Consider the following 16,292-nt stretch of genomic DNA (forward strand, 5'->3'; position numbering starts at 1 on the left):
CTCTCAGTATGTGTGCTTGTGGCTTTGCCATGGCCATCCATCTCTTTCCCTGGACTGAGACCATCCCTGTCTCAGGGATGTCTGCGCATCCTGAGGGTTCTGACTTCCCCTGATAAATATCCCTTGGTAGTAAGTGCTGCCTGGGGAGTACTGTCCTGGTGCCCCATGGTCCCCAGGGACCTCTGTGACAGATCCTTAAGAAAGCCAGATTACTCCCTGGACAGTTGTTTGTATGCATGGTCTCATCCAGCCATGCTTGGGACTCTACAACACCTCAAATCCTGCTGGAATCCCCGAGCCCTACTGCATGTACCTTAGCATCTCCCAGATTTTGGGGTCACATCAGTGTTTCTTGTGCTGCTCTTGTATTTTCTGTTGTCATTGTGTGCTCTACTTACCAAGAACATGTTCCCTGGCCACACTGTTTGTTGTGCAGTAATCAGCCCTGTCCTTCACCCACTGCAGGTCTGGCAGCACCTTTTAATCCCCACGTGTTTACCTTTAGGATGTCCCTGTTGCTGAAGCAGCTTTTTTCAGCCCTGGGCAGAGGGCAGAAAAGATGCTGTTCAACCGGCACAGTCATCATTCTGCTACTGCATCAAATCCCCGTGGGCCAGAATTAGGTGTGAGACTTTGCAGAATCTAGGGATTGGTTTTAAATTCCTGAGTTCAGAAACTAAAACCAAGCAACAATAGGAATAAACAGAGAGCACTGGATTCCCCATAAATGTCTCTACGCCTGAGCCTCAGAGAGAAGTTTCTCAAGGTCTTCTCCACTGAGAAACAGGAGTATTTTCCTCAATTGACATGGGTCTGGTATGAGAATTTTAGGGAACTGACCAAGCAAGAGACAGTGGTGTTTGCAGGCAGGGAGACCCACTGGAAATGGCCAATGAGATGGTAATGCCAGGGTACATTAATTTGTTTCAGAGGCTTATTTTGGCCCATGGCACTGGTGAAGAGCAATTGTTCCCCTCAGACCCCCCTCCCACAGTCTGGGGAAGTTCCTGGGAAGGGTGGAGAAGCTTCAGTGGCTGCTGGTTTGGTGGGCACTTTAACAGCCCTTGCAGGCTGGTGCCCTCCCACCACGTACAAGCTGGAGACCAAGAAAGCATGCAAGGAAAAACTCTTGGAGCATAGTAACACAGCCAAAAATAGAAGCTGTCATTGACACCCGTGTTTGTCGGCTTCATGCTGGGCTGCTGAGGACATGCTTGCTTTTGGCAAGTTGTCCAGGAAGAGCTGCCATCCATCTGGGATATGAACACTGACACAGGCTAAATAAGGAGGGGTACTTTGAAAGCAGCACATAATTAATGAAGGCGTGAAATGCCCTTGTCTGACTATGATCTGAGAGCACGGTGCTGGGGGCAACGCCGCCCGGGCCCCTCCATGCGTGCCGCTGATCATAAATCCTCGGCACCGTGCTCCTCGCAGCGGGGGGATGCTTCAGCACGGAGCTCCCTGGGGACCCCATCCCGGGCAGCAGCAGCCTGCCACGCTGTGCCCACACCAAGCAGCACCCCAACCCTCCTGGGAGCAGGGAAACCCCATGAAACCGCATCCCAGACTGAAACCATCCCACGAAAAGCATGCCCCGACCTAAAAGCATCCCATTGAAAAACCTGGCCCGGCCCCAAATCAATCCATGAAAAGCACATCCCAGTCCCAAAGCATCGCAAGAAAACCCCATCCCGACTCAAAAGCATCCCGGCACAGCCCTGCCAAACCCCCCCAGCCCCGGGGTACCCGCAGCCCCGGGCATCCCCCGCAGCTCCAGCGCCCGGCGCTGCCCTTCCCGGGCCGAACTACATCTCCCGTCGGGGAGCGCCGGTCCGTGGGCCGGTCCGGGGCGGGAGCCGGGGCGGGGCGGGCAGCGCCCAACCCCGGAACCGCGCTCAGCGCCGAGCCCGGAGCGCGGAGCCCCGAGCGCGGCCCGGCCATGGCCCCGCGGTGCCGGTGAGTGCGGGGCTCCGGGGCGGGGGTGCCATCCCGCAGAGCCTGGGAAGGGGAGCGGGGTGAGGGTGCTGAGCTCCGCCCGGACCGCGGGGAGCGGGCACCGCGCCGGTTCTCCGGTGGGTGGGAGCCTGGCTGTCCGGAGAGGATGGACGGAGCCCCGAGACACGTCCCCGGCACCGCTTGCAAAGTGTACCTTCAACTTGCGCCGCCTGATGAGATGCTTGGCAGTGAAAACTTTGTAGATGGGTATAGGCAGTTCGCTGTGCTCTGTGCTGGGCTGGGTTTGGACTGGCTTTTGGGACAGCTCCGCTATCACTGGCCATGGCAAGGAGCAGTCAAAGCTGTCAGAAAGCACAAATGCTGCTTCTCCTTTTCCTCCCTTGCTGCCTTGGGATACCCATGGTGTCCAAGGGGCAAATGCCTGGCACAGCAGGCACTGCAGCCCAGTGGAGAGTGACACTTGTGAGTTGTGTCTGCGTGGCTGGATCTGCACATGGAAGAGCTGCAAAGGAGCACTTAAAGGGATTGGTGACTGCGTTTGGGCCAAGGTTGTCCAGCATCACCAACTGATGGATACAGATGTAAGTTCTGGGACTTGCATCAGCACCCCAGCATCATGAGCCATCCACAGCTCTCTGGAGCTGCCAGTGCCTGGCGTTTCATGGTGACTCGATGGCTGGAAAATCGGCAGGGCTGTGCCAGAGGGATGTACTTAGGTTTCCATTTCTCCCCCATATCGTGTTGTAGTGACTGGATGTTGGGGTGGGCTCAGGTTTCAGCTTGCATCAGCATCCGAAATGCTGAGCGCTCCCAAAGGGCTGAGTCAGCTCTTTGGAGAAAGAATCTGTGTGACCAAATGGGGCACTAGGTCCCACTTGTGGGGTGGGAGGACAGAGATGAGCAGTGGGATTGACCCTCACTTTGGGGAGAGGCTGTTGGGGTGAAGGGGTGGTAGGTGGCACACGTCTGGTGCCAAACAAAGATGGGCTGGGGCCAGCAGACAGTGGCAAAGACACCAAAATCTTTGTGGCTGCGTATCTTAAATGGCAAAAGTGCCAAATAAAATGAGCTAATAGCACCAGTATTTGGTGTTCTGGTTTTGCCACTGTTGGGCACAAGACGTGATGGTCCTGCAGGTGCTGAGGAGCTGGTTGCTGGGCTCAGGGTTACCCCACAGACCACAATTTCAGAGCCAGGCTCCCTCCCTCCAGCTCCCCCAGAGCCCGTGGGACTCCTCCAAGGTGGACAGAGACATGTTCTTAAAGGGAGAGCCCTGCAGCTTTCTCTCCCTCGTGCCCAATGTGCTTTGATACAAGTGGACCGGGAGGACTCATTTTGTTCTAAAGTCTCCACAAATCTTTGTGGCTCAGGTAAATTCAGGCTCCCTGATGTGCCTCCAGGCAGGGAAAAGCAAAAGCCTCTGGTCATGATTTAGTCATGAGATAAAATCACCATGAGCTGTGTGCAGGGTTAAAGTGAAAAGCCAGCCTATTAAACTGCATCTTGGTAATTAGCATGGGGTGAAGAACTAAGAAAGAGGATATTGTAAAGGGGGAATTGTCAGGGGTGTTAAATATTAAGTTGTCTTCTGCCTGAATTGGATCCCAGTGGCTGCTTTGTATTCATGGTTGAAGACTGGATGAGGTGACTAAATGGGTTTGGAGCATCACCTGACACTGAAAACTTTAAAGGACAAAACCGGGCTGCAAAGTCACGATTCCTGTAATAAAGGTGAAAATATTTAAGGCTGGGCAGAGCTAATGCCACAGCTTCAACTCCTCTTGCAGACAGAGTGAGGTGCTGGCAGTCTGTCTGCACTTTGCAGATGAGCTCTTCATTCACATGGCCACCTTGGATTTGAGGTTTACCCTCCAAGTGCCAGTGCTGTTTAATCCTATCTTACAAACCAGCCAGCAGCAGTGGGGCAGCTTGTTTCTTTTCACACAAGTCAGCCTCATTACTCCTCTGGATCATGGCTCTGCTTAAAATCACAGGATTTGGGGGAGAAAACAAAAACCACCCCAAACCCTGTATTGGATTTTGGGTTGGTCCTTTTTTTTTTTTTCCGTTTGGCTTTCTGACTGCGGCGCTCCTGTGAGCGCCGGGAGGGGATGCTGCCTTGCCGGCCCTTCCCGCTCACCTGGCGGGGAGGTGAGATGCCAGCGCGGATCCCGCTCCGGGAGAGGGGCCGGTGGAAGCGGCCGCTGCTCCTGGCCGGGCTCCGCTCGCCTCGGCACGGCCCGGCCGGGGGCTTGGCTGCCCGGGGACACGGCGGTGACGCGCTGGTCCCCTCCTCCTGCCCGCGGACACCGCTGCTCTGGGAGCGCCGCGGAGAGGATGGAGCTGCCGGGGACGCGGGGATGTAGCGGTGCTCCTTCCTTTTGTGCTTAGAAGGACATCTGTGGTGGAGCCAGGCGGCAGGCAGGGATCCCCAGGAAGCCGTGGCCAGGTAAGCACTGGGGCACCGTGCCCCGGAGGGATGAGGTGCCTCCAGCATGGGCCCGGCGTTGTCCAGCAGCCGGCTGCGGGGGGGATTTGCAGCAGCCCTGGCAACAAGGGTCTGTCACTTTGCAGGAGGTGCAGCATGTCCAAGAACCCCTCAGGCCAGGCAGTGTCCGTCCCTGCTCTGGCCACAGCAAGGACAGTGAAGGTGAGGGGTTCTCTGGGGCTCTGTGTTCTCCCCGCTGTCCCTGCAAAGGCAGAGTTGCTGCCCTGGCTCAGGGGCTGGGTGTCTGTGCCACACACTTGCCCCCCAAGGTGGCTTGAGTACTGCAGGGATAAACCCAGACCCCCAGAGTGATCCAGCTTAGTATTTGGGGGAATCCAGAGGATTAGGGACAATCAGTGCCTCTGATCCATGTGGAATCAGGGTGTGTGAGGAGCAGCCCTGTGCCCTGTGCCAGTGTTGTCACCAAGGTGCCCCCACCTGTCCCACCTGCTCCCATCAGCACCAAGAGGGAGGAGCAGTGATTTCACCCTATTTGACTCCAAAAAGCCCTCCAGAGAACTCCAGTGCTCTGCTGCAGAGCCCTCCAAGGGAAATTAAACCCTCAGGAAAGGTTTGTTTGTCCCCCTCCCATCAGGCGTGCAAAGTCCCTTTGTCAGGGCAGGTTCCCTGCAGGCAGTTCCAGACGGGGCACGTGGAGCCTTTTTTGCTCCCACAGCTTTTTTGCAGAGAAGGCATTTCTCCCTTAACTTGCTGTCCTAATTCCCTGCTCTTGTGTGGGTTTGGAGATGCGTCCTGGTAAAATCTGCAGTGTTTCTGTACTATTTCCTGAGCTCAACTCTTGCCAAGATGTTTGGGGAGGAGGCGGCAGCACCTTGCAGTGGAAGAGGGAGGGTTTCCTGGCATCCCGGCGTGGGAAATGGGTGTGTGTCCCTGGCAGGAGCTTGGCCCCCAGCACAGTTCAGACCTGACCCTGCCAGGGCAATAGGGACCAGCTGTGTGTGTTATTGACCCTCTTTAAATGAATGCCCTAATTGCAGAGTGGCTGGGGTTAGTGGTGCTGTGGGTCTCGCAGCCCGCGGTTAGCAGTGGCGCTGGTAAAAATAGAAGCGGTCAAAAAATGGATTTTTATTTTTACTCCATAAAGTGTGTCCTGCTCAGATGTTTTGCTTTCATCTCGAGTTGAGGCCAGGTGACTCACTGCTTGCACAGAACACAGAGGAAAAGCTTTGTTTTGGGTCAGCTGGGAAGCTCCAGCGCAGCAAGCTGCAAACATGCTGTTTGACTTTGACACTCTCCCTTCTTATTTTCTTTTTTTTTTGTGTTCTTTTGAGGAGTTAAAGGTCACCACAATGTCATCTTGGAGCAAAATAACAAGTTAGCATTACACCAAAAAAAAAAATCTGTTGAAACAGGCAGTGCATGAGCAGGCACCTCTGCGGGCTGCAGCTTGTGAGTGAGAGGCAGAAGGCATCTCTGGGGATCCTGGGAGACTTAGCTCTCACCTGGGATGGAACCAAATCTCCCACTGGAGAGCATACACTCTGTTAACAAGGCAAAAAAATACAGGGCGGAGACCAAGATTGTTTTTGGAGACCTCCTTGGCCCATCGCTGCTCTGGGTGATGCCTGCAAACACCGTTCTCAGCATCGCTGTTGAAGTGGTGTCCGAGTGGGCAATGTCCATCAGGAGCCACAGGCTTTGACCTGGCCCAGCTACAGCAGTCAGAGCAGCATTAAATCCACCAGTTCAGTCAGCTTGCACATCCCTCTGGGCAGATCGGTGTCCAAGGGACTCAAGAGGCTGCAAAACCTTTCTTAAAAAATTCTATTTCTCTACTGACTGTGGCAGTGATGGCTCCCTCATGTGTGCCATGAGCTCCAGTCCATGGTGGGGGGGAGGGAAAGAAAGAAACAGCCAAAAATAGAGCAGCTTCGAAGAAGTTCATAAATAATAAACCAGCTTCCTGAAAGGGAGATAAAAATCCAGAAACTCCCTGAAGCCCTGGGAGCTGCTGTCAATTTTAGATGGAGCCACAGCAGCAGTATCAGATATTTCTTGGGCTTAAAACCCTGAATGAGAATTGGCAAAGAAAACACTACTTCCCCCTCTTTTTTTGGTAAAGAAAATGTGAAAACTTTAAAAAAAAATATTTTCCAAAATAATTTTCAAAATAACTTTTGCAAGTCCTGCTTGGTGGAGGGTGCACTTTATTTTTTCCCACCTTGAGCTTTCCAGTTCCTAGATAAGGCACGAGTGAGACACGGGCATGCCTCCAAAGCCACAGGTATTTTCATGTCCCTCTCTCTCTGGCATCCCAAAACCTCCCAGTGTTGAGGTGAGGGCTCATTTGGGCTCAGAGTGCCTGTCTATATTTCCAGAAGCATCCTATGCTTTGTGGCTTCACTCAGCTTTGCTGGTTTTGGCCAAGGTCCTTCGGCAAACCTTCCTCCCCCACCATCCCTGGAACAGCCCTGTGCTGCTTCTGGTTCACCTTAAAGCCAAGGAAGAGTTGAGGCAGGGATGGAGGTTTATCCCAAACACAGCCTCATCCCACCAGCACCTCCTCCCTGCCTTTATTGCCCACTTTTGGCTGGGCTCAGCTGGCCATGCATCACAAATACCATGTGGATGAGAGCTCCATTGCCCTCCTGGGAGTCAGGATCCAGCTGGGTGACACAGTTGGAGTGGCTGGAGCTGTCCCCATCCCGTGACTGAGCTCCCTGCTGGCAACTGAGGGCTCTGTGGGAGTTGGCTGTGGGACAAGTTGTTTAACTAAACCTATCGCCTGTTCAGGCTAATCACTTCCTAATGCCTCTATAATCCCATTTAAAGCAACTGGCTGTCTAGAAAGTTACTGGCTTCCAGGGGAAGGGTAGAATGACCCATCTGGCCACACAAAAAGTTCCCCCAACTGCAAGGTCTGATCCAACATGTGCTTCAAGATGGATATAAATGCAGAATGTTTTGCTGAGCCTGTGCACACATGCTGCTGTGGGATTACGCATGGCCATCCTTGTAGTGGAACAACAAAGTTTAGCTGGCATTCAGAACCTCTTTCTGCTTTACTTTTCCTTTCTTGAGGAAAAAAATCTGTTGAGGCACAGGATCCACTTGTACTGGATTGCCATGCCTGTGTCAGGGAGAGGGTTCTATGATTCATTTTGGATCTTTTTCTTCCTTTTTGTTAAGCAAAAACCCCTTATTAGAGGGAGTCTCTGCAACTGGTTTCATTTGTGCCCAAAAAGAGGGGTTTTTCCCTCTGGTTTGCCAACACCCAGCAGGCTTACAGCCCCAGAGTTTGGGGAGGAGGTGGCTGTGTTTGCTGGCACCAGGCAGATATCAGGCAGCTGGTCTGCAGCTTTGCAGCTCCTCTCCCTCCCCTGCTCCTCCTGCAGCTGTGTTTGTTTCTTGCTCTCCCATGTCCTTACTTTACATTTCCCCCCCGGATCCTGGGCGTTATGCTTGGCAAAGCCCAGCCAGGCCGTGGCCAAGGAAAAGCCATTAGGCTCTTGGCACAGCCCACTTCCCGGGGGCCACGCAGCAGGGAGTGGGCTGGAGCTGAAACACAGCCTGGAGCCTTGCTGGATGGAGGAAGGGCCCTCTGCGCCCACTGCTCACTTCCTACAAGGTTAGTTTTTCTTCCAGAAAAGCTGGAAGTTCTTTTCCACCCAGAAACTGCTGTAAAGCTCTGAGCACATGGCAGGAACCAGCCAGTCTGTGCTACTCACTGCACCCCTTACACGCCCCCCAAAACCAGAAATGAGCCACTTGTACCCCAGCTCTGTTTGGCTCTCTGTAGGCTGTGGAGAAGCAGGGATTTACTTCACTGCAAAGCATCACCCAAGTGGAGCAGTTGGGACATGCTTGGGACGAGAAGGGGATGTTGCTGCAGATGAATTAAATCTGCCAGGGAGGCAGTATGATTAAAATTAGGATTGGCTGCATGGAATTCATTATGTGGTGTCTTTTACAGCTCTCAGTTATCCCTTTCTCTTAAAGACACTGTGGGCTGATCTGGCTCCTGTTCAGCTCCTACTGCCACTCAGTCTGCACTCCTGCCTCACTGAAAGTCTTCCCAACAAGAAAAAAACATTAAATACGGGAATGATTTAGTCCTTGTTGCCCTGGGGTTGTTCCTGTGTAGGGCTCAGGCTGTTATCTGCATGTGTTGTCTTGCCCAGAGTAATTGGAGATTATGCCTGCCGCTTGGAGCACAGCACCTGGCACATCACAGATGGGCAGAGGAGGCCGGGGGGAGCAAGTGGATGACATGCTGTCCCTTGATTCTGAGGTTCTCTCAGACTATTTATATCCTCTCCTTTTTCAGAGATGGGTGTTCTGGGACGCGGTGGAGGTGGGAGCTCTCCTAACAATCCGATGTCTTCTACTGAGAACCCCAGGCGTGCTTCCTTCTCAGTCAGCTGGAGAAAGCTCTAAGGAAAGTTCAGCACCATGTACACCTTCCTGCCAGAGAGCTTCACACCAGTGAAGCAGAAGCCCTCCAAGGAGCTGAGGCCCATGCTGGGCGCCATCTTGCTGGGCCTCATGCTGTTCATTGCTGCCGTGGTGGCCTGGTGCTACTACACGGTGTCCCTGAGGAAGGCGGAGCGGCTCAAGACGGAGCTGATGGACCTGCGGGCGGATGGCTTCGTCATCCGCAACCAGCACGGGGAGGTGGTGTTCCGGCTGGCCTTCCGCTCGGGCAGCCTGGACCTGGAGTCGTGCTCCAAGGAGGGCGAGATCCTGAGCTGCTCGCGCTCCAGCCGCGGGCCGCTCAACTTCTTCATCCAGACGGTGAAGCCCAAGGACACGGTGATGTGCTACCGCGTGCGCTGGGAGGAGCTGGCGGCCGGCCCGGCCGTGGAGCACACCATGTTCTGGGAGGACGCCCACTGGTACGGGGGCTCAGAGATGAGCATCCAGCACTGGCCCATCCGCCTGGCCGGCTACCAGGAGCCCGTGCCCTACGTGACCAGCGACGTCTACTCCTTCCGCGACAGCTTTGGCGGCATCCTCGAGCGCTACTGGCTCTCCTCCAAGGCGGCGGCCATCAAGATCAACGACTCCGTGCCCTTCCACCTGGGCTTCAACGCCACCCAGCGCGCCCTCTTCTTCCAGGCCCGCTACAAGGACTCGCCCTACAAGCCCCCGCCGGGCCAGCAGCCCTTCCCCGAGCTCAGCTACCGCGTCTGCGTGGGCTCCGACATCACCTCCATCCACAAGTACATGGTGCGCAGGTACTTCAACAAGCCCTCCAAGATCCCTGCTGAGAACGCCTTCCGATACCCCATATGGTCCACATGGGCCCTCTACAAGAATGATATCGACCAGGATAAACTCCTGCGGTTTGCTGAAAAGATCAAGAAGTACCATTTTAACTGCAGCCACATTGAGATTGATGACATGTACACCCAGACCTATGGAGACTTTGACTTTGACCCTGTCAAGTTCCCCAATGTAACAGAGATGTTTGCAAAGCTGAGGGAAGACGGGTTTAAGGTCACTCTGTGGACTCACCCTTTCATAAACTACAATTCCTCCAATTTTGGTGTGGGAATTGAGCGTCAGCTGTTCATCAAGGAGCCGTCGGGGCGGCTGCCGGCCATGGTGGAGTGGTGGAACGGCATTGGGGCCATCCTGGACTTCACCAACCCAGCAGCCCGTGACTGGTTCCAGAGCCACCTGCGCCAGCTCCGGCACAAGTACGGCATCTCATCCTTCAAGTTTGACGCGGGTGAGACCAGCTACCTGCCCAAGCAGTTCAGCACCTTCCGCCCGCTGTCGGACCCCAGCATCTGGTCCCGGCGCTACACGGAGATGGCCATCCCCTTCTACGAGCTGGCCGAGGTGCGGGTGGGCTACCAGTCACAGAACATCTCCTGCTTCTTCCGCATCATTGACCGCGACTCCGTCTGGGGCTACGAGCTCGGCCTCAAGTCCCTCATCCCCACCGTCCTCACCATCAGCATGCTGGGGTACCCCTTCATATCTGCTGACATGATAGGAGGCAATTTTTTCCCCAATAAAACCAATGGTGCAGTGGAGATTCCCAACCGGGAGCTGTACGTGCGGTGGCTGGAGCTGTCGGCCTTCATGCCCTCCATGCAGTTCTCCATCCCGCCCTGGCTCTACGACAAGGAGGTGGTGGAGATCGCGCAGAAGTTCACGCAGCTCCACGAGTCCCTGGTGGCCCCGCTGCTGCTGGAGCTGGCGGGGGAGGTCACCGACACGGGCGACCCCATCATCCGTCCCATCTGGTGGATCTCGCCCCGCGACGAGGCCACTCACCGCATCGACTCCCAGTTCCTCATTGGGGACACCCTCATGGTGGCTCCTGTGCTGGAGATGGGCAAGCAGGAGCGGGATGTCTACCTGCCCGCGGGCAAGTGGCGCAGCTACAAGGGGGAGCTGTTTGAGAAGACCCCAGTGCTGCTCACCGACTATCCTGTTGACCTGGACGAAGTTGCCTATTTTCTCTGGGTTTCCTAACAGGCTTCTTAATCAGCTTTGGAATAACTATGCCTTACCTAGGACTTTCTAACAAATAATAACTCTAATTGCACATTTCATTTAAGACTGGGGTGGAGGAAGGGAGCTAAATAGACTTCACTGTTCTTGGGGATAATTTTTTTTTTTTATTTGGGGATTGATCTTGATTTTTTTAATTTGGGTCTGATGGTAGGCTCTGATTGGATTACAATAGGCAGCAATTTATCTGTATAGGTCAGAAAGGAGTTGTCAGTCTGTCTGCAGACACGTGGTAAACCCAGTACCTTTTCAGTTGTCAAGGATTTCAAGAGTTGGAAGTTGCTTAGTGCCGGTGGGGAGCATTCCTTGTCTTGTGGGAGCACCTGGCACTGGGTATGGGGGTGTGTGCTGTGGGAGGATTGCTACAGCACAGCCTGCCGTGAGTTTTTTAATATGGCAAATATATTCAAATGGATATTTTTAAGAGCATAAAGCAAAATAGAGTTACATATATATATATATATATATATATATATATATATATACACACCTATTTTTTCCCCCTTTTGCCTGGATGGCGCTGGACTAACAGTTGCCCCATGCCCCTGCTTTTCTGGGTGCCAGGCAGGCCAGGTCACTCAAGTGATGTCCATGTGTTTTAACTGAATGGGTTGCTTATTTCCTGCTGGGACAGCTGCATCCCACCTGCTCACCCATTTGACTTCCTCTACAAGGCTCTTGCCTGTGTGTTTTGCCCGGGGCGTCAACATTGCCTTTCCTTGAGCAGCACCGCCTGTACCAGCATGTCCCATTTTTTAAAGCACTTATGACCCCACCTGGTTACATGATTATCCTGCTGATGCCATCCTTTTTGGTTTTTAAGGGCAGATGAGGTTTGTTGCTGGCAGAAGGGCTGCCTGGAGCAAAGCTGTCCTCAGACACTCGGAGCGGCGCGTCCCTGGGAACAGCCGGTTCCCGCGAGCGGCACGTGTGGTGGATTGACAGTGCCGTTTGCCGGGGGTGGAAAACACCAGCTCTGCTCACTGATGGGTCTGTGCCAGCGGCTGTTCTCACTGCACCCACGGAAATGTTCTCATCTAACGCGGAGTTCAGCTAATGCCCATCTCAGGTCGTTAGAGGTGATGATTTTGTTGGGGGTTTTCCTGAGTCAGCCCTCCTCTCTGCCTGGGAGAGTCCTGGGGAGCTTTCTCAGGCAGTGTTGGTGTTGCTGGAGGTGGGATTGCTGTCAGAGGCTCCTGGAGGGCACATGGGGTGATGTCATCCTGCACCCCAAGTCCCCAACAGCTGCATCTTTGACAGATTTTTAATTTGGTTTTGTTTGGGAAAATGCATTTACAGAAACCCAAGGCAGGGCCAACAGGATTGAAGCCTTCCCGAAGGCAAGAATTCCCAGCTCTGTCCCAGATGGGAACATGTGTCAACCCCTGAATTTTTAATAAGCTTCTGCAGAATTGAATTGAATTGTGATGGCTAGGAAGGGTTGGGCATCTTGCCCAGGCTACAGCCAGCCAAGGACAGCTCAGCATCTGTGGGGCTTCTCCTGGAATTGTGTCTGGGCTGGGCATGGCTCTGGCCGAAGTCAGCCATGCAGGGAGATGGTACATGTTTTGGGTAGGGTTGGGTACCAGTGAGGATCTTTCTCAAAGCCCATCTCCAACCACAGAGCTTTTCAGGAGGCAGAAAAGGAGATGCACTAAACTTGAGGGATGTAATGGGGTGCAGGAGGAGAAATTTCAGTGTTAGGGGCAAAATCTGAAGTGCTTTTGTGTAGTTAGGAAGTGAGGAAGTCTGGTTTGATGGACTCCCTTAAGACCTGAATTTGCCCTGTATAATTTACTCTCAAAATGAGATGTAGGGGAGCCTAACAGGTCCCTGCCCAGCTGGAGCACAAGTGTTTCCTGAAGCCTGTTTGTTTCTCAGGTTTTTAATTCTGAAGGACTCAAGTTTCTTCTCTGCCACTGGTGCAGATTTACAAGTTACAGACACCCTCTGGCAAGGAATTAGTCCTGGAACCTCAGTGTCATTCATCAGGGCACTGTCAGGACTTGGCCCTTGCTTACAGGGTGATGTTGAAGGTGAGGAGATGAGTCTGGCCAAAGCCTTTAAGAAGGGCCAAGTGTGGAGGGAGCTTCTGCAGCCCTAGACCATGCTTTGAGGGGCTCCAGCTCTTCTCTTTCAACCTTTGCTCATGAAATGCTTGTCATCCCTTGGCATGGGAGTCATTATGATGCCTTAAGAGGCTACCTAGAACAGAGGCTAGACATTATTAAAGGAATAGTTATTTATCAGAAAGGCCTTCAAAGGATACACTTTGGGCAGTACAAGAGCCTGGCTGTGGCTCCACCCAAGATGGATGATGGGTCACAAGTTTTCACACTTTTATAAGTTTTGGTCCATTTCCATATTGGGGTTAATTGTCCAATTACAGCTTCAGGTTATGAAGTCCCATCCTCCCAAATTGCTCTTCTCAATTCTCTGTTTATACTTGTTGGGCCTGAAGCTGCAACAGTGTCCTTGGTTCTCAGGCTGGAAAATGATTGTTTTGTCTAACTAAACTGTGAGGAGAACTTGCTAACACTTTATATGAAGTTCAGAGTTATATACTAATGCAGTACAGAATCTGGAAAATACGAAAGCTAAAACTTAAGGCATCAGTTAGGTGGAGGAGATGTTGTTGCACAGCTCAGCTGCCAGTGCAGAATTGGGATCCTTGGCACAGGACTTCATGGGAAGGATCCTGGCATGGCCATGAGATGCTGTCTTCTCTCCCCCTGGTTCTGTGCCACTCACCATATGCATCACTCATGAGGAGTGAGGCTGTGTGAAGAGAAACACAGCATCCTTGTTATTATCCTTGTACTATTAAAATGATGGAAGCAGCCAGATGAGTGCCTTTAATCTCCTTGCAGTGGTTTCAGGCACTGTCAGGAAGGTCATGGAGGAAATTATCCATGAGACACACTGTCTTCTTTCCCCTCCCCTGAAGAAGAAAGGATTTTATTTACAAAGTTATAATTTTCTTTTATTTAACTATATCAATGAATGGGTAAGATTATAGAATATCCTTATTTTCCTAAATGCTGTAATTAGTGCACAAGTGGACATGGCTGTTCAGTGGCCCAGCAAGGAGAAAGATAAAGTTGCTGAAAGAACTATGAGCTGATGTTGGGGATAGGCTCAGCAGTGCTGCCTTAAGATGTCTCACAGGCTTCTAGATGGCCTTTCCATCCACCTTTTTACCAAAACCACTATTTCTAACACTATGCTGTAGCACTGCAGGACTTGAGGATCTCTCAGACCTTGCAGACAGGAAGCTCTGCACAGATACCTTGGGAACTGCTGCTAGGGATATTTCTCTGATTTACACCATGGGTCACTGGCCAAAGCTGGGTTTAGCTTGTTTCAGCCGAGAAAAAGCCGCAGACAAGGTTTGGGAGTTGGGTTCAGTCTTTTCACACCTGATACTTATGTGATTGAACTTTGAAGCTTGCACTGTTGTGAATCAGGTTTTCTGGATGCTTATGTTTGTACATGCTGTCCTCTGTCAGACTGTAATGCTGGTGGGTCTGTTTTTAACCACTTTTCTAATTGCTAATTGGTATGAAATGTAACATGAGTCACCTTGATTGAGATAAAATTTTGGAAAACAAAAAGAAGTTTAAGTATGTCCATCTGTACCAAATTGGTGGGGCTGGTGGTTCAGGAAGATCTGGGGCTTTTCTCACTCAAGTCTTCACTGAAATCAGGGTGGAGAACGTTGTTTTATTTAAAGCTTGCAGCCTGCAGCTTTTATGTATGTTTTAAAAGGAGAAGCTGGCAGTAACCTCACTCTTGTGTTTGCAGTGGTGGCAGACAATCCCACTGGATTGAGGATTGTCCTCCCTTAGGTCCTGACAGCAAAGAGACTAGCTGTGTCTTAGGGCCAGCCATGAAAAGGCCATGTCCAGGTGAACCCCAGTGCTGTGTCAGCCCCCAGGAGTGGGGACCAAACACACCTCCAGGGTCGTGGGCCTATTTCTACTGACATTCACCCCAAAAAAGGTTTATCAACACCGAGTCTGGGGATTTGCTAGTCCTTGCTGCTCTCAGAGGACACACACTTCAAGACTGTTTGTAGGGGATGAGCAAGAGGACCCTGTTCTCAGCTTCCCTTGGGCTCTCCAGAAGGTCCTTCTGACTGTCCCCACCGTCCCCATGGTTCCCCTTTCCAGGTGGCACTGACAGCAAGGACACGGATGGAATAGATGTTGTGGCTATGGGAGGGCCAGGAATGGAGCATGTGAGACTCATTTAGGAGCCTGCCTTACTCCACATCACCCCCTTTTCCCCAAATAATGTTTTTCCTTCCCTTTCCATTGTTACCACACAAACCATAGCTGCCTTATGCCATTGGGCATCACTAGCAGTGGCCAGCCTTTACAGTGTGGCTTGAGAGGGACTTCATTTCACTCCTTTTGCAATAAAAGACATTTTCCCAAAGCTTTTCCTTTGACTTCTTCCTTGGGTGCAAGTGCCATCCACACACTTGGCTGATGATCACATGAGAGATGAAGCTGGCACTGCTGAAGGCGTTTGGGGAGGTTGGCAGTTTAGAGCACTCACAGCCTTGCAGAGATCCTCAGTGATACAGAGGTCCTCCTAGGAATTGGTGCTTTGGGTTTGAGTTTGGTTTGTATCCTCACAAAACCTGGTGCAGTGTGTCTGAGGCTCACCATGGACATGGAACAGTGAGTGTGGTCAGCGCTGTGCTGGGTGTCAGTTGCATGGCAGTGCTTCAAAACACATCCACAGCTGTGCATTGCACAGGGAGGAGTGTTATGGCAAAATCCAAACCCCAGGGGAGCTACAGCAGCAGCCCAATTTGTTGCAAACTGGATTTCAAGGAGGTGCCTATGGGTGATAGCAGAGCAGTGGCCGCTGGCCCAGGAGACCCGAGCTGTGAGCGTGTCCACGCCTGCCTGAAATCACAGCTTTGATTAAAAGTAAGAAAAAGCCAACAGGCAGGCAGAGCCCGAGGCTGGGGGTGACTGTGGTGGAAGGACAAACTGACAGCAGCAGAGTTCATTTGGGCACATGGCCAGGCTGGTAGCCTCAGGAAAAGGTACAACCTTCTCAATCTGGGTGGGAGCTGCCAGCCTGCAGATCCCTCGTGCCAGGAGAGCCATGAAGATGGTTTGTGCTGACACAAAATCCCAGAGGCCAAGTAGAGAAAAACAGATTTTTATTTGTTTGGGTTTTTTTATTTTGCCTGTAGGGCTGGGTGTTTTTGAGCTCAGCAGTCATCAAAGAGGGCAGTAAACTTCCCCTGCCAAAAAACAGGCAGCCTGTGGTGAGCCAGGTTCTGTAGGAGAGTCTCATGTCACCAGCACATTCAGCAAGGAGCTCGTGCACAGCA

At 52.3% G+C, this 16,292-nt stretch overlaps 1 protein-coding gene across 2 annotated transcripts; it reads left to right on the forward strand.

Annotated features, from left to right (window-relative positions):
• Positions 1 to 1,855: 1,855 nt before the first annotated feature.
• Positions 1,856 to 15,376, forward strand: MYORG (myogenesis regulating glycosidase (putative)). 2 transcript variants are annotated; one of them, XM_039704473.1, is made up of 2 exons: positions 1,856 to 1,959; positions 8,736 to 15,376. In XM_039704473.1, exon 2 carries the CDS (start codon positions 8,861 to 8,863, stop codon positions 10,895 to 10,897), a length of 2,037 nt encoding a protein of 678 aa, XP_039560407.1. In that variant the 5' UTR covers positions 1,856 to 1,959; positions 8,736 to 8,860; the 3' UTR covers positions 10,898 to 15,376. The 2 variants fall into 2 exon arrangements, with proteins under 2 accessions (XP_039560407.1, XP_039560408.1); XM_039704474.1 differs by lacking the exon at positions 1,856 to 1,959 and adding an exon at positions 4,259 to 4,408.
• Positions 15,377 to 16,292: the final 916 nt, after the last annotated feature.

Source organism: Passer montanus, unplaced genomic scaffold (genome assembly GCF_014805655.1).
Source record: "Passer montanus isolate IOZ18808 unplaced genomic scaffold, ASM1480565v1 scaffold176, whole genome shotgun sequence".
NCBI lineage: Eukaryota > Metazoa > Chordata > Aves > Passeriformes > Passeridae > Passer > Passer montanus.